The sequence below is a fragment of the Oncorhynchus mykiss genome, chromosome 28, assembly GCF_013265735.2.
Source record: "Oncorhynchus mykiss isolate Arlee chromosome 28, USDA_OmykA_1.1, whole genome shotgun sequence".
Taxonomy (NCBI): Eukaryota; Metazoa; Chordata; class Actinopteri; order Salmoniformes; family Salmonidae; genus Oncorhynchus; species Oncorhynchus mykiss.
Genome location: NC_048592.1, coordinates 5,390,422 through 5,417,666, shown reverse-complemented (window position 1 = coordinate 5,417,666; position 27,245 = coordinate 5,390,422). Strand labels below are relative to the sequence as shown.

The following is a 27,245-nucleotide window of genomic DNA, read 5'->3' as shown; positions in this document are numbered from 1 at the left end:
GAGTTATATGGAGGCCAATTATATGGTGGTCTAATCACATTCGCTCTCCTATTAATACTATTAATACTGTAAGTCAAGACAAGCCAGCATAATGTGACATGCAGGTTGTGATGTTACGTTTGAGACCAGAGCTCCGAGGCAAGCGTGGAAATTGCTAAGCAGTGTGCTTGTATGACTTTTTTAGAAGCTGATCAATGATGTCTGAAGCTTGCTAGTGTAAAACGTGTTGCTCAAAGCCTCATGTAATTAACCTATTTGACACATTTGGCTGCAATTGCTCAATGCTTCAGGAAGCTTTGTCTCCCCATCACTACTTGCAGGTAGGGTTGCAGAATTTGATTAACTCTCCCAGGTTCACCAGAAATCCCAGGTTGAAAGATACCTCAAAATGGGAGGGAATTATCAGGGAATGCTGAATCCTTCAAACAGGATTTATGGAAAAATCTGGTCATTTTGCAAAAGTTACTGGAATTTTGCAATTCTACTTGCAGGCATGATGTGACCTGTAAATGTCAGACCACTGTATTAGGGTTACAATAGGCAAAACAGGGCCTTGTGAGATGTAATTTGTCATAAATGTAATTACATTGTTCATCTAGGAACTCACTTGGTGAAGGCCACAGGATTGAAAATGAATGAATAAAACAAAAATGTCTGACACAATCAAATACAGTCATGGTTGGTAACTCCACAATTCACTCGAAAGGGTAACGGCATACCTAGTCAATTGCACAACTCAATGCATTCAACGAAAATGTGTCTTCCGCATTTAACGCAATGCCTGGAAATTATATTGGAGGATTGGCTTAGTTATTTTTGGCCACCTGTGAGTGGAAGTGTTGTACCAGTTGAACTGTTCTATGGTAGTGGTCCATTGTTATCACTTACAAGGAACACATGGCTTTGTCACTGTGGTGGTACGCTATGTATGGCCCTGGTTTCTCTTGATTATGCACAACTCTGCGTGGTGGAGATTTTCTGGGGTTGTGTCAGTCGCTCTACCTTCTCTCGCACTATCCCTTTCTTTGGATGGACCAGGAGGCAGCAACGGTAACAGTGGATTGACCGCAACTGGCATTGTCTCTCTGGTCCATCGGACAAGGCCGGAATTGCCGGAAGGACTGGGGAAGATGGAAGGGCAACATTGGCTTTAACGCGAGTGACCCAACCTGACTCCCCAATCTACGGACACTCCCCAGCATTCAGAACCAGCACCAGACCAGCTGCCTGATGAGGAGACGAGACACTGCAGGTCTAGAGGTGAGCCTTATAGCTGATTTATGCTTAATCTGGCAATGCTGGGGAAATACAGGGGCTCCGTCCACAACTATGGCACACCCAAACTTTGCAGCCTGCATAGCCATCATCTGTAAGATCTGTAAAGACAACCATCCCATCTCAGAATGTACCTCATGCCCCTACAACTTGTGTGGGAAAGGGTGCCACTTCTTCAGAACTTGCCCTAGTCCCGACACCGGCAGGGCAAGGGTCAACACCACCAACTCCAACCCCAGGCCCCAGGCCCACGAACCCAAAACCCAAACCCACCCCCTCCACCAGAGAACACGAAGACGCAGTCCCAGAACCAAACCCAGACCTTTCCACAGACACAGCCCAACCCACCACCCAAGATGTCCAAGAAACAGCCCCCACCATTGTCACCCCTCCACCTCTGCCCCCCAAAACATCCTGTCCTAGCCACCTCTACCACTTCCAAACCTCTGGTCAAAGGGGAGCCGGTTTTGAAAGGCCATGCAACCGGAATAACCCCTATTTTGGGCAAATTAGCCTATTTGATCAAGACAACTTGTATTATGTCCTCACTGATTTTGTAAACATGGGTTGTAGAGTGGCACCTGCACAGCAAAGTGTTACATCAACACTGACAATGGGGACATTTAACAAGTATCTGTACCAGTCTAAACTTTTCAGTGTTAAATTAACACTGTGCTTAGTGCTGACGCTGTTACACTTTGTCATTGTCAGCAGTGTTGCAGTAAAATCATCTCAAGCTAATTTGGTGATACACAAATAACTCAAACAACATTGCATCAATTGTCTTTTTTTAATACCTCTTCCGTTTGGCATGTCTCTTACGATGCGGTTCACAGCAGCAATGACGAAAGTGTTGACAGAGTTTTGAAGCACCCTTCCCCTCCCTTTCGGTCCATGCTGATTGTAGATTGTAGAAACGAAGCTTCTTGAAGTGTTGGGGCTTTTCATCCAATTGTGTCGAAAATAGGTTAATTATGTGAGGCTTTGATCAACACAGTGTACACTAGTGGCACCTGCTGGTCAAAATAATTTAGAGCAGACCAATTATTATAGATGATGTCCCACACGCTGTACCGTGTGCGCAGAGTAGCCTTTCTGTCTTCTACCGAAACCAATATCAAACCAATCAAGTGGTTGTTTGCCGAAATGAAGCATCAACACAATTGTCTGGAAAACTGTGAGGAGACTACCTAAATCACTGAAACAACCTTCATTCAGAATGTCAGGGTTAAACACTGTGAGGAGACTACCTAAATCACTGAAACAACCTTCATTCAGAATGTCAGGGTAAAACACTGAGGAGACTACCTAAATCACTGAAACAACCTTCATTCAGAATGTCAGGGTTAAACACTGAGGAGACTACCTAAATCACTGAAACAACCTTCATTCAGAATGTCAGGGTTAAACACTGAGGAGACTACCTAAATCACTGAAACAACCTTCATTCAGAATGTCAGGGTTAAACACTGAGGAGACTACCTAAATCACTGAAACAACCTTTCCAGTAACAGGTGCAATAAATCCAAACTGATTGGATTAGTTTCTAAAAACATTGTTATTCATCTTTGTGAAGCACAAGATGAATCAATCAATCAATGTACATGCAAAAACAGAGATATTAAAAACCAATCGTAAACCTTTTTACCTGCAGGGGCGGGGTTTTGATGGGAATGTTTTACTCTCCACTGAGTAAACCTGACACAAATCACACTCAATGCTGGTTATTAACAACATTAAGTGTTAATGTATCTCCTGAATCAACACAAAAAAATGTTGCACTGAAAAATCACCACTAGGCAACACTGGAGAATATCCTGTGCGCGCACACACACACACACACACACACACACACTTTATATGTACAGCAAATAACACTTTCCTCTATTTGGTGGACGTTGTAGGTTCCATATTTTGTTGCCATATTTAGCAAGGCATGTGTCAAGGCATCAGGCAACAAAACTCCACCAGGCGGAAACAGTTGTTCTACTCTGCTTGAAAAGCCTCTGACATTCATTCAAATCATATTCAAATCTATTTACATAACCAAAACCATTGGAGCCTTGAGGTGTTTTAGACCTCACCGAGATGTTAAGTCATTCCAAAGGGCTGATGAATAATTTACGTGTTTTCTGTTCTCTCGATGTTAAAGAAAACCTTAACAAAATGGAGATCCCAATATCATAGACAACTCAGTTTGCATGTCGTTAACGAAGAGGGCGGTGCTGTGTACAGTACTACTCTGACTAGGGAGATGGAGGAGTACAAGAGGAAGGGAAATAGATTGAGACAACAAAAAACCATGGAGCAGGAGAAAGAGTCTAGGATCACGACACACAGGGCTGGAAGAGGAGATGGTGTCTTGAAACAAAAACACATGGAACCAAACCTCTCCCCAAACCAACTCTGAACTTTCACTTCATGAAGCCAAGTATCTGCAGGGCAAAGAGAGAGACACACACAGGCCCAAAAAATGCTGATTATTAACTTTTCATAAGAAAGAGTGAGAGAGGGAGAAAACTCAAAAGGAAAGCTAGATGATGGGGGAGAAGAGAGAGCGAGTTAGAGATAAAGAGAGAGAGAAACAGCGAGCAAAAGAGGGATAGCAGCCACATTTGTGGTGAGTGCAGGCATGGCCCATCACCCACACGCCTTAGGGTTGAGGGATCTCTCTCTCTCAACAACAAACAGCCTACTGGGGCATGAGCCAGTGTGTGTGCATGCGTACATGTGTGACCGAGCGTGCCAGTATGTGTGTATTAGTAGGAACTCTTAAGAGGCTCCAGCGTAGAGCCCCATAGTGTAAACACGCAGCTGCAAGAAATAGCGATGGAAACATGTGAAGCGAAACAGCTGAAAGAAATCCAACAACCAGGGCGTCAGTAGAGCACTGTGAACCCTCGGCAGTCAGCACTCTCACTCACTCACAGAGAGAGAGACAACTACAACGAAGAAAGACAAATACATTCAGAAAGAGAACAAAAGTACTTAAGAGACATAAATATGACATAGTTATACACATTTGAGAACATACAGAAAGTGAGAGTCAGAGAGCTAACAACCTGTTTCCCCATTTAACAGCACAGGCCTCTCTACAGTCACATCTAGGAGTCAGAAATGACCATGTTTCCCCATTTAACAGCACAGGCATCTCCACAGTCACATCTAGGAGTCAGAAATGCCCATGTTTCCCCATTTAACAGCATAGGCCTCTCTACAGTCACATCTAGGAGTCAGAAATGCCCATGTTTCCCCATTTAACAGCACAGGCCTCTCCACAGTCACATCTAGGAGTCAGAAATGTCCATGTTTCCCCATTTAACAGCACAGGCCTCTCTATAGTCACATCTAGGAGTCAGAAATGCCCATGTTTCCCCATTTAACAGCACAGGCCTCTCCACAGTCACATCTAGGAGTCAGAAATGCCCATGTTTCCCCACTTAAGAAATTCAACAAACTTGTTCATTGAAATGCATTCCAGGTGAGTACCTCATGAAGCTGGTTTTTAGAATGCCAAGAGTGTGCAAAGCTGTCATCAAGGCAAAGGGTGGCTATTTGAAGAATCTAACATATAAAATATATTTTGATTTGTTTAACACTTTTTTGGTTACTACATTTCATAGGTTTGATGTCTTCACTATTATTCTACAATGTAAAATAAAGAAAAACCCTGGAATGAGTAGGTGTGTCAAAACTTTTGACTGGTACTGTGACATGCACACAATAACTCACACATACACAGTGATGTGCAATGTACCACACAAATGCAACACACACACACACTAGTCTGATAACAGCGTAGAAGGTGATGTTGTGCTGTAAATCTAACATGCTGACCACACCACTCGCATCCGTTGCTAAATAAATGTAAACATCCATGTTATTCAATCATTGCACCAACACTGCTCGCGCACACCAACGAGCGTCTGCATTGCCAAGCGCTAAAATAGAAGTCAGTTCTATTTGTGACGCTGAACGTGGTGCAAGTCCTGCCTCTCCCATCTTCTCATTGGTTTATAGAAGCAGATACCCACATGCCATCGGTTGGCCATTTTATGTGTGGATTAACTGTTGGAGTAGAGGATTTTGTGCATTTCGGGTAAAATAACAACTCAACGTTTATATCCCAGGACAAATTAGCTAGCAACAGCAAGCTAGCTAAATATAAAAAATGAGTTAGCAACTGCAAGCTAGCTAGATAAATTGCCATAAATGTTTAATGCTTTTCGACCTGTCCCCAAATTAATATAATTGGTTCAGAGTTTGTTTTGATATTTCAACCTGTGTGTCGTGATCGCGACAAAATTAATTTGCACACGATGGCGCGCAGCCGGTTTGGGTACGGTGCCATATAGACCAGGGATGAGTCCCAGCAAAGCAGAGCTCTATCACAAGTTGAAGTGAAACCAGAGAAAGTCACAGCTGGTAACCATGCCTGTAAAAAAGGAGAACACCAACCTCTCCATAGCTGCACAAACATACACACAGGCACACACACCGAACGCTGACATTTATAAGGCAATATAACACTTCATAATAAGTTGTTCCAAGTGAAGTGTTACCAAATACTTTTTGGAGAGCAGAAAAAAGTGAACAGCGGGCAAACCTGGATATACTTTTTTCCAGCTACAGTGTTTTTAGATGGATGCCTTTTCCTTAACCACTAACTAGCCAGGCCTCAGGGGCAGTATGTGGTGGGATAGAGTAGCTGGCTCCTATTGTTTATTGTACATTCAGAACAGACCCAAACCAACCGGTTGAAAAGTAGACAGAAGAAAAGCCCGGTGGTGAAATAAGCTTTTCCGGAGGGATTCTGTCAAATGTAGACAGAAACGTTTGGTGGTGTTCCTCCTCCCTGCTGTGTAGACAGTAGATAGAGGGGGTCGCTAAGCTTAGAAAAAAGGTAGTGGAAGAGAAATAATGATTAAGATGTGGGGGTGGCTTGGTAAGCAGTCGGGGGAATTAGGTAAGACACGCCGAAACAGCACAAGCATATGCACGCACGTACACTATCAGCTTCAGTGAGATGTATCATCCACCCTGGGGCATTTTCATTTTCAAGTATTGCCATGGTGGTATCATTAGTGATGGGGGGTGGAGAAATTCACTAACATATCGCAATATGATTTTTAAACAAAATTATATCAATATTTGACAATATTATTTGATATTTGATTATCAATTTGTAAAAAAAAATAAAATCTTTAAATCGTCTTTTTAAATAGTGAACCAACATGTTTTCATCCCTTTGATTTCCCTGACTGATCAGAACTCATTTTGCCCTGCTCTCTCTTGTCTCTCTGCAGAAGACATGTAGTGAGCAATATGTGTGGGACATCAAATCACAATACATATACTGTACATTTTAGTCATTTATCAGATGTTCTTATCGAGATCAACTTACATGAGCAGTTAGGGTTAAGTGCCTTGCTCAAGGGCACGTCGACAGATGTTTCACATAGTTGGCTCTGGGATTCAAACCAGTGACATTTTGGTTACTGGCCCACTGGGCTACTGTGAGAATTACAATACATATCATTTTGGCACCTAAGTATCATGATAACAATGATAATAACCTATCGTGAGGTCCTTGGCAATTCCCAGACTAGTGCGAGGACAACAGGGCTTTGATAGGACAGCTCAGGACGGTCACAAAGGTCAGCTGGTGGGTTCTAGTACCAACACACCAGAGCAAACCACAAGGACCTGAGTGAGTGTGTCCTGTCAGTGCACTGACAGGACACACTCACTCAGGTCCTTGTGGTTTGCTCTGGTGTGTTGGTACTAGAACCCACCAGCTGACCTTTGTGACCGTCCTTCTGCCAGAAAGCTCCATATTATATTGGCAGAAGTGCAGGAGTTAACCCCCTCTCTCTCCACAGAAGCCAAGGTAATGGCTGAGTAAACACAGTGTAACATTTAGTGCCCCCCTCTCACTATGTCCAGAATAGTTTTAGTGACATCTTTGGAAGAGACTAGGAAACCATCCACGTTGAACGTGGAAAGTTGAGCCTGATTCAGCGGGTTTAGAAATACCTCAGCACATGTTGCCTAACAACAGTGGAGAGAAAATAAGCTAAATATCTATGTTAAATGAACTGTGACCGCGGCACTATGTTCCCTTATTGCAGGGTTCCCAAACTCAGGCCTGGGCCCTTGATTTGTACAGCAGCTTGTACAAGCTGGACGGGGTCGACAGTTGATCACACACACATTGCCACTGGATGGGTCATGTGGCAGCATATTGAAAGGTTAAAGGTGAAACAAGTAGAGTCACTCCAACCGCTGTGATCTGTGACTTGGAGAGAGGGGGAAGGGTTAATGGGAAGGGGAGAGGTCACAGAGATGGAAAGGGAGAAAGATGGGAAAGATAAAGGACATGAAGAGGGTTTGGAGCAGCTTTCAACCATGAAATATCCTTCTATATCAGCCAAACAGCTCTCTTACTGCCCTTTCTTTTTCTTCTGCTGAGACAGACGGAGACCGTAGAGACAGACAAAACAGGGAAAGGAGGAGCAGCTGCATCTGGTCTGAGAAGGGGTGGGAGGACAGAGAGAAAGAGAGAGAACTGTGGTGGTGGTGGTGATCAGGTCTTATGTAAGTGTATTATTGTGCAAAGGGGTTGCCATGGTGATCAGATCTTATGTTGCCATGAATTTGACAGTATCTTACAGGCAGCTAGCTTGGTGGCGAGCAAAGGTCTGTATTTCATTTGTCAAATGTTAGTTTTTTTTGTAAAATGTACGATATTATACTGTAAAAAAGTAAATGCTACAGTAATCGGAAGGAATAAATGGATGGATGAATTACATTTATTGAGAGGAGGCGTTTGTATTTCACAATATTTTACTTTAATTACAAGGGAGTTTGGCTGCTTGAAAAAGTGTTTACAGCTAGTGATGGGGAAACTAAGCTTCCTGAAGCATTGAGCATTTCCAGACAATTTGGTTGAAAATAGATTCATTACTCAAGGCTTTGATCAAGACAAGACAAGTGGCACCTGCCGGTCAAAATAATTCAGAACAGGCAAAATACACTGCTCAAAAAAATAAAGGGAACACTTAAACAACACAATGTAACTCCAAGTCAATCACACTTCTGTGAAATCAAACTGTCCACTTAGGAAGCAACACTGATTGACAATAAACTTCACATGCTGTTGTGCAAATGGAATAGACAACAGGTGGAAATTATAGGCAATTAGCAAGACACCCCCAATAAAGGAGTGGTTCTGCAGGTGGTGAGCACAAACCACTTCTCAGTTCCTATGTTTCCTGGCTGATGTTTTGGTCACTTTTGAATGCTGGCGGTGCTTTCACTCTAGTGGTAGCATGAGACGAAGTCTACAACCCACACAAGTGGCTCAGGTAGTGCAGCTCATCCAGGACGGCACATCAATGCGAGCTGTGGCAAGAAGGTTTGCTGTGTCTGTCAGCGTAGTGTCCAGAGGATGGAGGCGCTACCAGGAGACAGACCAGTACATCAGGCCGTAGGAGGGCAACAACCCAGCAGCAGGACCTTTGTGCAAGGAGGAGCAGGAGGAGCACTGCCAGAGGCCTGCAAAATGACTTCCAGCAGGCCACAAATGTGCATGTGTCTGCTCAAACGGTCAGAAACAGACTCCATGAGGGTGGTATGAGGGCCCAACGTCCACAGGTGGGGGTTGTGCTTACAGCCCAACACCGTGCAGGACGTTTGGCTTTTGTCAGAGAACACCAAGATTGGCAAATCCGCCACTGGCGCCGTGTACTCTTCACAGATGAAAGCAGGTTCACACTGAGCACATGTGACAGACGTGACAGACTCTGGAGATGCCGTGGAGAACGTTCTGCTGCCTGCAACATCCTCCAGCATGACCGGTTTGGCGGTGGGTCAGTCATGGTGTGGGGTGGCATTTCTTTGGGGGGCTGTGCAAGAGGTAGCCTGACTGCCATTAGGTACCGAGATGAGATCCTCAGACCCCTTGTGAGACCATATGCTGGTGCGGTTGGCCCTGGGTTCCTCCTAATGCAAGACAATGCTAGACCTCATGTGGCTGGAGTGTGTCAGCAGTTCCTGCAAGAGGAAGGCATTGATGCTATGGACTGGCCCGCCCGTTCCCCAGACCTGAATCCAATTGAGCACATCTGGGACATCATGTCTCGCTCCATCCACCAACAAGACTGTCCAGGACTTGGCGGATGCTTTAGTCCAGGTCTGGGAGGAGATCCCTCAGGAGACCATCCGCCACCTCATCAGGAGCATGCCCAGGCATTGTAGGGAGGTCATACAGGCACGTGGAGGCCACACACACTACTGAGCCTCATTTTGACTTGTTTTAAGAACATCACATCAAAGTTGGATCAGCCTGTAGTGTGGTTTTCCACTTTAATTTTGAGTGTGACTCCAAATCCAGACCTCCATGGGTTGATACATTTGATTTCCATTGACAATTTGTGTGATTTTGTTGTCTGCACATTCAACTATTAAAGAAAAAAGTATTTAATAACAATATTTCATTCATTCAGATCAAGGATGTGTTATTTTAGTGTTCCCTTTATTTTTTTGAGCAGTGTATTATAGACAACGTCACACACGCCGTAGCGCGCACAGTGTAGCCTTTTTGTCTTCTACCAAAACCAATACCAAACCAATCAGCTGGTCGTTCGACCAAACGAGGCTTCAGACGTCATTCACCACATCCTTCTGATAAAGCAATATAAGCACCGGCACAGTGCTTCGAAATAAACTGCCTAGCAATTTCAACGCCTCAGAGCTCTGGTATCTAAAGTAACATTACTGGGTTACAACACATTAATAAATATTTTGTGCTTTATATCACTTGCAAATCTAGAGTAGATAAAGGCTCCCAAACTGTCACCGACCAAAACAACACAGCAAAAACATATAAGGTTTAAGATTTGCTGCCTGCTCTAATCTGTCCCCTATACATTTTAAATTGAAGGGGTATTATAACCACATAGGACTTAAATTGGTACAGCATTCTCACTCAAGGGTGCAACAAATATAGCCTCTTTCAAGGCACGCCTAAAAGTATGTTAATGAGCTAGATACAACAATACCATGCACCCACTAGTTGTCAAAAACTAGGTACTAGGTAGTTGTCAAAAGCTAGGTACTAGATAGTTGTCAAAAGCTAGGTACTAGATAGTTGTCAAAAGCTAGGTACTAGATAGTTGTCAAAAGATAGGTACAACACTGTATTCTGTAGGGTGGAATTACAGTACCATATGAAATACAGCAATTTTCCCACAGTGCACCATAATATACAGCATGCTGCAGTTAAACATGTTGATAATACCTAAAATTATAAATTACAGTTTTCCATTACAGTGTCGGCTATAAAACAGGTGTCAAACTCATTCCACGGAGGGCTGAGTGTCTGCGGGTTTTTGCAACACCCTTGTACTTGATTGATTAATTAAGGCCACTAATTAGCAAGGAACTCCCCTCGATTGTGCGGGAGAAGAAGACAAAAAAAATGGTGAAATAAATGCCTTTTAGCCAATTCAATGATGTAAACACCAGTCGATGTAAACGCATTTGACTGGTCATGCTTATCGGTCTATAGGTTCATTTGCATCATTTAGTGGAATTGACCCCATTTACACTGGATATTGGATAGGCAATCACTTGAAAAACTACAAACCTCAGATTTCCCACTTCCTGGTTGGATTTTTCTCAGGATTTTGCCTGCCATATGAGTTCTGTTATACTCACAGACATTATTTTAACAGTTTCTGAGTTTATTTTAACAGTTTTCTTTAAATTCATAAAGAATCCTACAATGTGATTTTCTGGATTTTTTTTCCCTCCTTGTCTGTCATAGTTGAAGTGTACCTATGATGAAAATTACAGGCCTCTCTCATCTTTTTAAGTGGGAGAACTTGCACAATTGGTGGCTGACTAAATACTTTTTTGCCCCACTATATGTTAGCTGGCTGAGCTAAAGATAGACTGACTGACCTATCAGTGGCAATCTCTCACAGCGTTGACATAGAGAAATTAGGTCGGATTGGCCTTGTACAAGCAGGCTGGGGAAGTATTTCCATTCACTTAAACAACTGCCTCAGAGCCAAAACCTGCAGGAGAAGAGTAAAGAAAACAAAGCATTTCACAACAAACCAGCCAAAAAAACTAGACTGAGTACCTTGTCATTGCTAAAGAGCCTGGCATTTCGGTAATCTCAAAGTTCAATAAATGCTGGATTTACAGCAGAGTTGCTCATTGGTTGTTGGAAAAAACATGCATCAAAAATAGAATTAGAATTTATAACAAAGTCAAAAACAAACATTTAGCTGTTAGCTAGGCAAGTTGTTGTATCTGAGGCTTTAAATGAAAACAAACTGTTCTGTGGTTCAAATTGCAGTATGTATTTAGTTTGAGAATTTAGACATGAGCTAGCAAGTTTTGACAGACTGATAATATCTGGACAAACAAAAAATGGTTGCTTAGCAAGCAGATACCAACGTGTTCTGTGGAGAAAAAAAGTTTCAATATTTGCATAATCATTGTGATTTGAGGATAGCTGTTAGGGTGATCGAATCAGGATCTGATCCTCTGTTTTTCTCAAGGTCATTAAATGATACAATGTTCATGTAGGTAATTATCAATAAAATGGCACAATAAGGTGCAGAGCGTTCGATTTTTCTGCTGGGGGGCAAGGAGACCCGCAGGTCCACTAAAACCATTGACAAGTGGGTGTCTATTCGGTTGTAATATCATGACCTCTTGAAGAGCGGACTACAAATGTCCAAATATTCCATGCAAAACAATTGCGCACATTTAGCTCTATCATCATCAAAGTTATAGGCTACAACAAGTAAGCGCATGTTTTTCATGACCAGTAAACATCAGTTGATCATGTCATTTCAGATACGCGAGGGTAGAAAGTAGAAACCCGCACACTGGTTTCTCTCTCATGTTATTCAATTGTTACCATGCACCTGCAACAAAGATAGCTCAGATGTGCCAGTGCCTTTTGAATTTTGAGATACGTGAGGGTAGTCATGATATCACTCAATATTGGCAACCATTAATTGGATATTTGACTGATATAAAATAAATTAATACAAATTAGTACTTTGCTAGCTACCAGTAGAAACTTGGCTAAACATAGTAGTAGGTAGACCTAATGCACTTTTTTCTCCAAACATATGCCAATCTAGCAAAGTTAGCTAATGTTTTCCCTATTTCAACATTACTTTTAAGAGTGTTTAATCACAATTGCTGCCGACAGGCTACATTGATTGATGTTGTCAGCTAACGTCAATATGGCTAGTTAACAAACTAACTGGATAAACTAGATGGATATATCCAAATATGGCTAGTTAACAAACTAACTGGATAAACTAGGTGGATATATCCAAATATGGCTAGTTAACAAACTAACTAGATAAACTAGGTGGATAGATCCAAATATGGCTAGTTAACAAACTAACTGGATATATCCAAATATGGCTATATCCAAATATGGCTAGTTAACTAACTAGATAAACTAGATGGAAATATCCAAATATGGCTAGTTAACAAACTAACTGGATAAACTAGATGGAAATATCCAAATATTGGTTGACTTGGCTAGTTAACTAACTAACTAGATAAACTAGGTGGATAGATCCAAATATGGCTAGTTAACAAACTAACTAGATGAACTAGATGGATATATCCAAATATTGGTTGATTTGCTTGCAATCTATAGAGATGACAATGGTCCGACTGACAACTTTACCACCAAGAGGACTTGCGGATGTCAAGCTCTTTCCAAAAGCCTAATCTCTGATGAAGCAAGCTAAATGACATGTTGTTTGCTCACATGTCAAATGGATAGCCTACCCTCACATATTTCAAAATGCATGCTTAATTGAGGTTTACTGATCATGAAAAACATGCAGTTACTTGCTGTATGACTCTTATGATAGAGATAAATGTGGAATAATTGGACATGTGTAGTTCTGATTATGCTCGTCAAGAGGTGATATAAAATGTATTTAACAATCCCTTGAAAACAGCACAGTTGTCAATGGTTTTAGAAGAGAAGCTGCCAAATCGAACTCTGCATCGTATTGTGACTGATTTGAAGATAGCAGAAAGGCCAGTCTCTTAGTCACATGACATGAAGTATAGGGAGTGGATTAGCTAAAGAGACTGGTACTCAGGCTACCAAAAAGCTGCCCCAACCCAAGTCCCTCCTCTTTTAGTTGCAGAGAAGCTTGTCTGGGCTTGTCTGCAGGACAAACAGTAACACAGTGATAAAGGCCTGAACTGAACACATTGCCCAACTCTACAAAACACTGCCTGGCTAGGGTGTGAGAGGTGAAACAAACACACACGTACACACACCAGACACACACATACACAAGTGTGACAGCTGAGAGGTGAAACAAGGCAAATGCTCGATTACACTGTGAAGAAGTAGCTTACAACAAGAAACTGTCTATAGTCAGACCATAAAACTATACAACAGACTGTAGCATTGAACTGTGGGACAGATGGACACTAGTGGACTGAACCACTATTTATTTTCTGTGCTTATTTTTACCTTTTCATCACGGAATGAATACAGCCATACAAACAACCAATATCCAATTCCTTCTTATTGCAGATAAATGACAGAATCTATTTGACTGTAACTGATCCTTATGCTCCTGCTAAGAGAAACTGGCTTACAGACGCCCGCATAGAGCAGACACCCATTTGAAGGGGAGCAGGGTGAGACGAGGAGCTAATCCAAACGTTTAATGTAGCCACAAGGGCCTCGACAAATATGACCAAATCATTAGGCCTATGTAACATTATTCAAAGTTGTTAGCAGCCCTGGCTGTATGCCCTGTTTAATATGCTGGAGGATAGAGCAGGACAGTAAGGGAGTCATCAACTCAGACTGGGGGAGAAAAGGCATTTCAAGTCATAGGTGAAAGGTGAGCATGGCAGCTGTTGTGTTGGCTGGCTCTCGCAAACACATGCGCGCTGCGCACACACACACGCACTGAACTGAATTTCTCACCCACATACTTACTCACCCAGTGACACACACACAGAAAGTGTCCGTACTTTGGAAAGCAAGCTCAATCTTGCTGCATGCTCCCCGGGAGGACACTTTCATCACACATGATTTCCTGCACATGAACTTCACATGATCCTGATATAAGAGAACAGTGATTTTAAACCAACAACACACTCATCAGGCCATTGTTCTCCATTGATCCACCATATTGGATTTTATCAAGACCTCATTGCAACTCTACTACCGTAGGGAACTTTGTTAATGTATAACCACATTGCAACTCCTACCCCTCGCGCACACAGACACAGAGTTCCCCCCTCACACAGAGACACAGAGTTCCCCCCCTCACACACAGACACACATACATAGACACAGAGTTCCCCCTCACACAGAGACAGAGACACACATACACAGAGTTCCCCCTCACACAGAGACAGAGACACACAGAGTTCCCCCTCACACAGAGACACAGACACACAGTTCCCCCTCACACAGAGACGGAGACACACAGACACAGAGTTCCCCCTCACACAGAGACAGTTGTTCCAAACTATCAATGGTTGTAAAAAATGGTGAATAAAAAGGCTTGAGTTCCCAGACCTCCTGTCTGTTATGTAACATAGTTATCTATTAGAGCCTGGCTGGCCATGTCCCTGGACAGACACAGCTCTCTCTCCCTCTGACTGCTGCCTGTGTCTGGGCCGCTGTGTGTGTGCTTCTTCAGTCGATCCCTATCAGAGAGAGTGCCCTGCACAACACACCAGTGCACGCGCATGTGTGTGAGTGTGATTCACAGGGAAAACAGCCTTGAGCTTCTCTCGCTCTGCTAGCCACTGAGTCACACACAACAGTACAAACTACTGACAGAATAACATATAAACAAACACAGACACACGCTTAATGATACCGAGTCTGGATAGACACAGAGAGATTATAGAAAGAAAAGGGAACGCGTTAACACTTTCATCTGAATATGAGGCATGGATTAAGTTGCAGGAGTCCATCTCGCCTGGACATAATAATGATTTTTCAGATTAGAAGGGGCTGGGGATCTTAGGGAGTGGATAATTCCACAGCATGTCCAATCCATGACAGATGCTTCAACACAATGTCATCTAGTATGAAAGATCTCAACAAGGCGGAACATGGGTATTCTTCTGTAGCGCTAAATGTGAGAGATACTTGAATCTCAATGTTATGGTAAAAAAGAAAACATTTGTGTGTGGTTGGCCATGGTGTGCAAGGCAGTGACACAAGCCATTGACATCTTGTGCATTGATTTGTGCATTGACTAATCTAGCAATTGGTTCATTGGCACTATCACAGTAAGAGCAGTATTGGTTTAGGCTTATCAGTCAACAGCAACATGACCATCATTTTTCCCATTTTCTCTCACATGATTGGGCAATCTTGACCTTATTATAGAACTTTGACACTGAGTTATTTTCTAAAGTCTTGAGAATATTCCAGAACTATTCTGATTCTGGAACACTGAAAAGCATTCTAAGAATCCAACAGCGGTCATCTGACCAAGCCTCCCCCACAACATTTATACCCAAACCATAGGATAGCTTGAACCACTACAAGGCTAGAGTCAATTCCATTTAAACTCTAGTTTATTCAGGAATGTTTTGGGATTTGAGGTGAAAACACCCAATTCTGTTTTCACTTTTTGAAATGCTATGCCAATTCTTAGAGCTATTTTAACTTTCTGAAATTCTATCAACTTTCTGAAATTCAATGACTGCATCATCTGGACCTGGAATGGTATAAACCCAACTATGGGTAAGGCAGCAACCATGCTACAGGTAATAAACATAACGTTATCCATGCCTTACTAGGCAATAACAGTTATTAGCCATGTGGTCCCTACCTGCGTCGGGGGACAGGTATTTGGGAGGAGGGATGAGGGTATCTCTCCTCAGGTGGAACTTGCTGTCCATTTGTTGCCTGGCAACCGCTGGGCACCAGCGGGTCCCTGGCCTCTGAGTGCATGTGTTTGTCCGCCTTCTGCCCTTTCCGGATCAGGCAGTGTGTGGGACTGCCGTTAGTAAGGATCCCAGTCAGACCACTGTTTCTTTCATCTGCCTCCCCACCACAACCTGCCTGAAGGATGAAGAACAATACACACACAGAGAAATGATCGAAATGTTGGAGTCTCAGAACTGATGTTAGTGCTTTTTGCTTCCAAAGCTTCCAAAGCTTGTGGTAAAAATAGATAATATAAAGTTAATTACATAGTCCGCATGATAGTTTTAGGCACCATTTAACATATGTTTTTGGCTACATTGTTGGGAAGGGGACATGTGCTGGAGATTTTGTTTGTAAGGAAATATAGAAGCTGTGTCACTGAATCTGAATGACTAAAAAGAAAAGTCAAAAATGTGTGTTTTAAGATCTCTTTAAAAAATGGCCACAGTTTTGGCTTCTCTAGGTTCTCTGGCAGGCTGTTCCAGAGGCTGGGGGCATAGTAACTGCCTCTCCATGGTTTTTGGTCCTAGGCTTTGGGATAGTTAAAAGGCCAGTGCCCGAGGACCTGAGGAACCTACTGGGTACATAACTTAAAAGCATGTCTGACATGTATTGGGGTGCACAATCAAGGATTTATTTAAAAACCAATAGAATAATCTTAAAATTAATTCTAAAACTCACAGGCAGCCAGTGCAGAGACCTTAAAACCGGTGTAATGTGTGCTCTAGTACAGTATCTTTGGATTGCCAAAAACCTTTAGACCACTAGTGGGTGCATGGTATTGTTGTTTCTCGCACATTAACATATTTTGAGGCGTGCTCTGAAAGAGGCTATGTTTTGTTGCACCAATGAGTGAGAATGCTGTACCAATTTAACTACAATGTGGTTATAGTGCCCCAAGAACTAAACATGTATAGATGGATAGATATGGATAGATTGGAGTGGCACCAAGTCTTAAACAAGCATTTCTCCATGTCCGTTTGGTCTGTTTTGTCCTGAACAGTCATTCTGATTCCCATGTAAAGCAGCCTCTAGTGTGACTAAACCATCAACCAGAAAATGTATCCTGATAAAAATGGAGAAAATGTATTTCTCATGTGAAACTACCAGGAAGTCTGAAAAGACAGACTAAACAAAACATGTTGGTCCCATGTTTCATGAGCTGAAATAAAATATCTCAGAAATGTTCCATACGCACAAAAAGCTTATTTCTCTCAAACGTTGTGCACACATTTATTTACATCCCTGTTAGTGAGCACTTCTCATTTGCCAAGGTAATCCATCCACCTGACAGGTGTGGCATCAAGAAGCTGATTAAACAGAATGATCATTACACAAGTGCACCTTGAGCTGGGGACAATAAAAGGCCACTCTAAAATGTGAAGTTTTGTCACACAACACAATGCCACAAGTTTTGAGGAAGCGTGCAATTGTCATGCTAACTGCAGGGATGTCCACCAGAGTTGTTGGAGTTGTTGCCAGATAGAGAAATTAACATTAAATTACCATAAACCACCTCCAGCATCATTTTAGAGAGTTTGGCAGTACGTCCAACCGGCCTCACAACCGCAGACCACGTGTATGGAGTTATGTGGGCGACCAGTTTGCTGATGTTAACGTTGTGAACAGAGTGCCCCATGGTGGCGGTGGGGTTATGGTATGGGCAGGAATAAGCTACGGATAATGAACACAATTTAATTTCATCGACGGCAATCTGAATGCCCAGAAATACCGTGATGAGATCCTGAGGTCCATTGTCGTGCCATTTGTCTGCCGTAATCACCTCATGTTTCAGCATGATAATGCAAGGCCCCATGTCGCAAATATCTGTACGCAATTCCTGGAAGCTGAAAATGTCCCAGTTCTTCCATGGCCTGCATACTCACCAGACATGTCACCCATTGAGCATATTTGGGATTCTCTGGATGGCTGTGTACGACAGCGTGTTCCAATTCCCGCCAATATCCAGCAAATTCGCACAGCCATTGAAGAGGAGTGGGACAACATTCCACTGGCCACAATCAACAGCCTGATCAGCTCTATGCAAAGGAGATGTGTCGGGCTGCATGAGGCAAATGGTGGTCACACCAGATACTGACTTGTTCTGATCCACAACCCTACCTTGTTTTTAAGGTGTCTTTGACCAACAGATGCATATCTGTATTCCCAGTCATGTGAAATCCATCGATTAGGGCCGAATGAATTTATTTAAATTGACAGATTTCTTTATATGAACTGTAACTCAGCAAAATCTTTGAAATTGTTGCATGTTGCGTTGATATTTTTGTTCAGTATAGACTGAGTGGGCGGGGAGCTAGTAGACTGAGTGGGCAGGGAGCTTGTAGGCTGAGTGGGCGGGGAGCTAGTAGGCTGAGTGGGAGGGGAGCTAGTAGGCTGAGTGGGCGGGGAGCTAGTAGACTGAGTGGGCGGGGAGCTAGTAGACTGAGTGGGCGGGGAGCTAGTAGACTGAGTGGGCGGGGAGCTAGTAGACTGAGTGGGCGGGGAGCTTGTAGGCTGAGTGGGCGGGGAGCTAGTAGTGGGCGGGGAGCTTGTAGGCTGAGTGGGCGGGGAGCTACTAGGTTGAGTGGGCAGGGAGCTAGTAGGCTGAGTGGGCAGGGAGCTAGTAGGCTGAGTGGGCGGGGAGCTAGTAGGCTGAGTGGGCGGGGAGCTAGTAGGCTGAGTGGGCGGGGAGCTAGTAGGCTGAGTGGGCGGGGAGCTAGTAGGCTGAGTGGGCGGGGAGCTAGTAGACTGAGTGGGCGGGGAGCTAGTAGGCTGAGTGGGCGGGGAGCTAGTAGGCTGAGTGGGCGGGGAGCTAGTAGGCTGAGTGGGGGCGGAGCTAGTAGGCTGTGTGGGCGGGAAGCTAGTAGTGGGCGGGGAGCTTGTAGGCTAAGTGGGTGGGGAGCTAGTAGGCTGAGTGGGCGGGGAGCTAGTAGGCTGAGTGGGCGGGGAGCTAGTAGGCTGAGTGGGCAGGGAGCTAGTAGGCTGAGTGGGCAGGGAGCTAGTAGGCTGAGTGGGCAGGGAGCTAGTAGGCTGAGTGGGCAGGGAGCTTGTAGGCTGAGTGGCAGGGAGCTTGTAGGCTGAGTGGGCAGGGAGCTTGTAGGCTGAGTGGGCAGTGAGCTAGTAGTGGGCGGAGAGCTTGTAGGCTAAGTGGGTGGGGAGCTAGTAGGCTGAGTGGGCGGGGAGCTAGTAGTGGGCGGGGAGCTTGTAGGCTGAGTGGGCGGGGAGCTACTAGGTTGAGTGGGCAGGGAGCTAGTAGGCTGAGTGGGCAGGGAGCTAGTAGGCTGAGTGGGCGGGGAGCTAGTAGGCTGAGTGGGCGGGGAGCTAGTAGGCTGAGTGGCCGGGGAGCTAGTAGGCTGAGTGGCCGGGGAGCTAGTAGGCTGAGTGGGCGGGGAGCTAGTAGACTGAGTGAGCGGGGAGCTAGTAGGCTGAGTGGGCGGGGAGCTAGTAGGCTGAGTGGGCGGGGAGCTAGTAGGCTGAGTGGGCGGGGAGCTAGTAGGCTGAGTGGGCGGGGAGCTAGTAGGCTGAGTGGGCGGGGAGCTAGTAGGCTGTGTGGGCGGGGAGCTAGTAGTGGGCGGGGAGCTTGTAGGCCGAGTGGGTGGGGAGCTAGTAGGCTGAGTGGGCGGGGAGCTAGTAGGCTGAGTGGGCGGGGAGCTAGTAGACTGAGTGGGCAGGGAGCTAGTAGGCTGAGTGGGCAGGGAGCTAGTAGGCTGAGTGGGCAGGGAGCTAGTAGGCTGAGTGGGCAGGGAGCTTGTAGGCTGAGTGGCAGGGAGCTTGTAGGCTGAGTGGGCAGGGAGCTTGTAGGCTGAGTGGGCAGGGAGCTAGTAGTGGGCGGAGAGCTTGTAGGCTAAGTGGGTGGGGAGCTAGTAGGCTGAGTGGGCGGGGAGCTAGTAGACTGAGTGGGCAGGGAGCTAGTAGGCTGTGAGTGGGCGGGGAGCTAGTAGGCTGAGTGGACAGGGACATAGTAGCCTGAGTGGACAGGGACATAGTAGCCTGAGTGGGCGGGGAGCTAGTAGGCTGAGTGGGGGGGGGCTAGTAGGCTGAGTGGGCAGGGAGCTTGTAGGCTGAGTGGGCAGGGAGCTTGTAGGCTGAGTGGGCAGGGAGCTTGTAGGCTGAGTGGGCGGGGAGCTAGTAGGCTGAGTGGGCGGGGAGCTAGTAGGCTGAGTGGGCGGGGAGCTAGTAGACTGAGTGGGCGGGGAGCTAGTAGGCTGTGAGTGGGCGGGGAGCTAGTAGGCTGAGTGGACAGGGACATAGTAGCCTGAGTGGACGGGGAGCTAGTAGGCTGAGTGGGCAGGGAGCTAGTAGGCTGAGTGGGCAGGGAGCTTGTAGTGGGCGGGGAGCTTGTAGGCTGAGTGGGTGGGGAGCTAGTAGGCTGAGTGGACGGGGAGCTAGTAGACTGAGTGGACGGGGAGCTAGTAGGCTGTGAGTGGGCGGGGAGCTAGTAGGCTGAGTGGACAGGGACATAGTAGGCTGAGTGGACAGGGACATAGTAGCCTGAGTGGACGGGGAGCTAGTAGGCTCAGTGGGCAGGGAGCTAGTAGGCTGAGTGGGCAGGGAGCTTGTAGGCTGAGTGGGCATGGAGCTAGTAGGCTGAGTGGACAGGGAGCTAGTAGGCTGAGTGGACAGGGAGCTAGTAGGCTGAGTGGACAGGGAGCTAGTAGGCTGAGTGGACAGGGAGCTAGTGGACAGGGAGCTAGTAGACTGAGTGGACAGGGAGCTAGTAGACTGAGTGGACAGGGAGCTAGTAGACTGAGTGGACAGGGAGCTAGTAGACTGAGTGGACAGGGAGCTAGTAGACCGAGTGGACAGGGAGCTAGTAGACCGAGTGGACAGGGAGCTAGTAGGCCGAGTGGACATGGAGCTAGTAGGCCGAGTGGACAGGGAGCTAGTAGGCCGAGTGGACAGGGAGCTAGTAGGCCGAGTGGACAGGGAGCTAGTAGGCCGAGTGGACAGGGAGCTAGTAGGCCGAGTGGACAGGGAGCTAGTAGGCCGAGTGGACAGGGAGCTAGTAGGCTGAGTGGGCAGGGAGCTTGTAGGCTGAGTGGGTGGGGAGCTAGTAGTGGGCGGGGAGCTTGTAGGCTGAGTGGGTGGGGAGCTAGTAGGCTGAGTGGGCAGGGAGCTAGTAGGCTGAGTGGGCGGGGAGCTAGTAGGCCGAGTGGACAGGGAGCTAGTAGGCCGAGTGGACAGGGAGCTAGTAGGCCGAGTGGACAGTGAGCGCACCTTGACTGGGGATTCTTTGAAACCGCTTTTGTCAAGCAACATGCAGTGAGCAGTGTTCCAGTGAGATTATTTCAAGCAAATTTGCTGATACACAAAGTAACAAACACTGAAACATCAATCCTGTCATGTATGTTTTACAAATTATTTGTTATTCCAACTGTTTGATTATTGTAAAAGCGTCAATGTAAACAAAATGTTGACTGTATAATTTATCTAGCATGCCTAAATGGAATTGTCAGCACTGTTTATCAAGCTAGCTAGCTCGTTCATCTTGGACAATTTCAGTTAGTGATGTTACGTTTGAAACCAGAGCTCCGAGGCATGCGTCGAAATCGCTAAGCAGCTATCTTCGAAGCAGTGTGTCGATGCGTGTATCACTTTATCAAAGTACGTCATCAATGATGCCCAAAGCTTTGTTTGATCACGTGCCTTTTCAAACCGTGTGTTGTAAAACACAAGACTGAACATTAAGGGATGTGTGGGTATGAGGTCGAATCCCGTTGAAGGCACACTATGTCAAAAAAAAGTGTGAACCACGCTTTCTGAACTGTTGTTCAAATATTTATAGTATAAACTTCTGTGTTAAGCATCCTAGCATGCCATAGATTTCATTTTTGAAAAATAGTAAACTTGAAGGCAAAAAAGGGACCGCCATATATAATCCACAGAAGGAGAAGAGGTTACTAGAAACTAATTAGGTTTCCTCTTTTATCTGTGGATTCATTGTTGGAGTAGAGGACACATGATATTGTGTGACTCAAAATGAGTCGAGATTCTACAACAATCCAGCAAAATAAAGGACCTTTTACATTTCAAGTAAAAAAAACAACCCAATGTGTATATCCCAGGAGAAATTAACTAGCAGCAGCAAGCTAGCTAGCTAGCTAAATGTCCATGAATCTTGTGTGTTTTGACCTGTCCCCAAAATTATACAGTTGGTTCAGTTTGTTTTGACATGTCAACCTGCGTGTCCTGATCGCATCTGATGTTGAAGGCCAAAATCAACATAATATTTGGGCAACCCGACCAAATTCATATAGAAATGTGTTTTATAGATCCGTCATTCGCATTGAAAGCAAGCCTGTTCGCTATTTCTATGTGTAACAGTATAAGTTTAAACCGTCCCCTCGCCCATACCCGGGCGCGAACCAGGGACCTTCTGCACACATCAACAACTGACACCTACGAAGCGTCGTTACCCATCGCTCCACAAAAGCCGCGGCCCTTGCAGAGCAAGGGGAACTACTACTTCAAGGTCTCAGAGCAAGTGACGTCACTGATTGAAACGCTATTTAGCGCCCACGCTAGCCGTTTCACATCCGTTACACTCACCCCCCTTTTGACCTTCCTCCTTTTTCCGCAGCAACCAGTAATCCGGGTCAACAGCATCAATGTAACAGTATAAGTTTAAACCGTCCCCTCGCCCATACCCGGGCGCGAACCAGGGACCTTCTGCACACATCAACAACTGACACCTACGAAGCGTCGTTACCCATCGCTCCACAAAAGCCGCGGCCCTTGCAGAGCAAGGGGAACTACTACTTCAAGGTCTCAGAGCAAGTGACGTCACTGATTGAAACGCTATTTAGCGCTCACGCTAACTAAGCTAGCCGTTTCACATCCGTTACATATGCTTCCCGCTCTTAAGTTTAGTTTTTGCATCTTTTACTTTGGGTTTTGTACACCAGCTTCAAACAGCTGAAAATACAATGTTTTTGGTTATGGAAAAATATGTCACAGCAGTTTAGATGGTACAATGATTCCCTACATTATACTTGCTTGTTTTGTCACAAACTGAAATTAGGCAAACCATTAAAATTTTAGCAATCAGAAAATGGCGAAGCAGTTTCTGCATAGTGCATCTTTAACCTTCCTAATATTGAGTTTCACCCCCTTTTTCCCAGAGAACAGCCTCAATTTGTCAGGGCATGGGCTCTACAAGGTGTCGAAAGCGTTCCACAGGGATGCTGGCCCATGTTGACACCAATGCTTCCCACAGTTGTGTCAAGTTGGCTGGGTGCCCTTTGGGTGGTGGACCATTCTTGATTCACACGGGAAGCCTGAAAAACCCACCAGTGCACCTGCCACCTACTACCATACTCCTTTCAAAAGGCACTTCAATATTTTGTCTTGCCCATTCACCTTCTGAATGGCAAACATACCGAATCCATGTCTCAATTGCCTCAGGGCTTACAAATCGTTGTTTAACCTGTCTGCTTCCCTTCACCTACCTACACTGATTAAAGTGGATTTAACAAGTGACATCAAAAAAGGATCATAGATTTTACCCTGGTCGGTCTGTCATTGAAAGAGACAACATTCATATTGCATGCATATCAACAATATCAAAACGTTTCTAAGAATTTTCCATTTGGCATGTCTCGATGTAATGATATGACAACTGTAGCAGTTTTGGGCAACCCTTCCCCGCGTTTGTTCCATGCTGGCTGAAGACCTTGTCAGCCAGTTAATAGCGAACACCAGACACATATGAAAGGGGTTAAGTGTCTTAGACGAGTAGGTGAAAGCTCTTATTATATTTGTTGACGTGCTGCAGTCAAATTTTGGCACCAGTAGACGAGCTACCTAGCCATGTAAACCACGCCCCTCTGCAAACACCTTCTGGTTTGTTTGTTAAAAGGCTGCATTTATTTTTGAATTAGGTAAGAGAATAAAACATTACCAAATGTGGCATTTTGTAAATTAGGCTTTTTAATAATCCTGCCTCCATCCCACCTCCTGAATAAGTGTTTGACATGGGGAGGGGACCAGTACATTTATGATCAAACTTTATCAATGTAGAAGCAACAGATATGTTCATACTTTGGTCGTCCTACTTTGATATGGTTTCATCCATATGACCCAATTTCATGAAAACATGATTTTGACTGAACATTTAAAAACTTTGAACATGCAATGGGCCGCCATTTTAACAGATGAAATCCGTCATATATAGGCTACTATTTGTAATTAGTAGGCTAACTAACTCGGGTTAGTCGCATGCCTGACCTATATTTTCACTTGAGAACATAACCGGGTCACGTCGTCAGCAGAGTTAGCCTCTTCGCTCCGGGAGCCCTGTAACCTTATTGGGCGCACAAACTGTGGGCTACAGGTCTTCCGGAGCGAAGAGGCTACAGAGAAGTCAGAGCGGACTGGTTCTGTATTGCGGGTGACTGCACAATTAGGCTTTTCGGTAACAATGGGACTTCATGTGAATAATTTAATAGGGTGGAAATGAATAACTAACCAACTCACTGTTAGACCAACAAATATGGAATAGAACCTACTTTATTCAGGTGGTATTTTTCTCTCCCTGATGACAGGTCATTCACATTGAGGACGGTGTCCTGTCTTGTACATTCTCTTAAAGATCCATCATCCAACACGACTTTGTAGAAAACTGCTCCCGTTGCGGGACCATTCTTGCACGCCAGAATGACACCGCTGTCCGCAGTGGCGGCGACAGTAATTTTGCGTCCCTTGGACCCCTCTGCATGCTGATCAATACCGGCTTGTTTCGAAGCGCCCCCGAGACGTATTCCAACAGCGGACATGTCAAGCAGACGTTTAGAATTCATCATTGGACTAGAGAAAGATGACCCGCTTTCTATAGATTTTAGTGCAGATATCTGTAATAAAATACATTTATCGGGATTGTCTGGAATCGATCTCCGTCTGTTACCGCTGTTCTACGGTATAGTTAAAGATTGTTTAGTTATTTAGTAAAATAAAATACCACGCCTCCACTCCCCTGCGTGTCCAGACCACTGGTGCAGCCTGGTGAGCTTCACAGGGCACCGCCTTCAGTTCACTCTCATTGGTCCTCAGAATACATAAACACTCCAGTTCGGCACGCAGCCTTCGGAAGCCAGCAGCCCATTGGCTAGTTTGGACTTTGTCACTTCTTATCAGCGAAGATTGTGGGGGTGTGTCGCTCCAGCTTGCCCTTTGCCGGCCGGCCGTTGGAAAGGGGAGAAATGAAAACAACAAGTAGGCCAAGACTTGGTTGAAGTCGAAACAGTAGCCTTATGTCTGTGGAGATCAAGTGTATCAGCCTATTCACAACTTGAAAGAGGTGCGAAAGCGTGGAATTAATCACTCGTTTTAACACCGGATAATAACAAAAATGAGCCTATGCCATTTTATCAGTGTTTCCGTAACATAAATGCCTGTGTTTACATTAAAGGGATAATCCACCCCCAGAAAAAAAACAATGTAACTCAAGTATATTTTTCACTCAGTGGGTAAAATAAACCATTTCAACATAATTTAACTTCTAAACTTCTTAGCCTTGGCAGCCGATAGTTGGTGCTAAATCTGCACTATCTAGGATTGATGTGCATTCCCGGTAATACATGGACAGCTCGTGCATAAAGCATCCTCCATGCAGGCTGCAAAAGCATCATTTTCCTCCTTAACCAGCTATAATGGTGAAAAAAAAGGAAAAATATGTTAACTGTCTCAATAAAACACAATTTTCCACCACCAATTTACTATGTTGCACACTGCTTTCACCCAAGTTGGTGAATTGTCTGAAAATGGTGGTGCTCTCTTTAACCTGCTCCGGAAAGTCACTTCTGGTCGTAGCTGTACTCGCTCTAGTCACAAAAAGTGGTGTAAAGTACTGAAGTAAAAATACTTTAAAGTACTACTTAAGTAGTTGTTTGGGGTATCTGTACTTTACTTTACTATTTATATTTTTGACAACTTTTAGTGTTACTCCACAACATTCCTAAAGAAAATAATGTAAATTTTACTCCATACATTTACCCTGACACTCCAAAGCACTCGTTACATTTGGAATGCTTAGCAGGACAGGAAAATGGTCCAATTAACGCACCTATCAAGCGAACATTCCTGGTCATCCCTACTGCCTCTGATCTGGAGGACTCACTAAACACACATGCTTCATTTGCAAATTATTTCTGAGTGTTGGAGTGTGCCCCTGGCTGTCCGTAAATAAACAAAAACTGAAAAGATTTGTGCAGTTTGGTTAATATAAGCTATTTGAAATCATTTATAGTTTTACTTTTAAAACATAAAGTATATTTTTTGCAATTGCATTTACTTTTGACACTTAAGTATATTCAAAAGTAAATACGTATGTACTTTTACTAATGTAGTATTTTACTGGGTTTAATTGTCTGGGGCTGTTTTCATGGTTCGGGCTAGGCCCCTTAGTTCCAGTGAAAGGACATCTTAACTCTACAGCATACAATAACATTCTAGACGATGCTGTGCTTCCAACTACATGGCAACAGTTTGGGGAAGGCCCTTTCCTGTTTCAGCATGACAATGCCACTGTGCACAAAGTGAGGTCCAAACGCCATATTAATGCCATATTAATGCCGATGATGTTGGAATGAGATGTTCGACAAGCAGTCGTGTAGCATGACAGGCCAAGGCTAGTTCCTTAGCTCAGTGTTTCACTCCCATTTTTGATTACTATACTGGCTGTCACATGATTTTACCCTTGGGGATTAAAGTACTACTATACTCCCTATACTTACCATTAGACATACACTACCATTCAAAAGTTTGGGGTCACTTAGAAATGTCCTTTTTTTTAAAAGAAAAACTTATTTTTTGTCCATTAAAATAACATCAAATTGATCAGAAAATAATAAGATGGGCAAAAGAACACAGACACTATGTAGATATTCCATTAAAATCAGCTGTTTCCAGCTAAAATAGTAATTTACAACATTAACAATGTCCACGCTGTATTTCTGATCAATTTGATGTTATTTTAATATACAAAAAAACTTTTGAA

General features: G+C 44.4%; 1 protein-coding gene across 3 annotated transcripts in view; it reads right to left on the bottom strand.

Annotated features, from left to right (window-relative positions):
• Positions 1-25,270, bottom strand: part of LOC110508385 (zinc finger protein 704) — a 104,100-nt gene extending 78,830 nt beyond the window's left edge. Inside the window, exons 1-2 of one of the 3 annotated variants that reach the window (XM_036967064.1) lie at positions 24,760-25,267; positions 16,155-16,387 (exon numbers count right to left, since the gene is read on the bottom strand). In XM_036967064.1, the coding sequence (XP_036822959.1) occupies positions 16,155-16,387; positions 24,760-25,053 (527 nt within the window). In that variant the 5' untranslated portion in view covers positions 25,054-25,267. Of the gene's footprint in view, positions 1-16,154; positions 16,388-24,759 lie in introns of all 3 variants that reach the window. The other 2 variants (XM_036967066.1, XM_036967067.1) reach the window with 2 other exon arrangements.
• Positions 25,271-27,245: the final 1,975 nt, after the last annotated feature.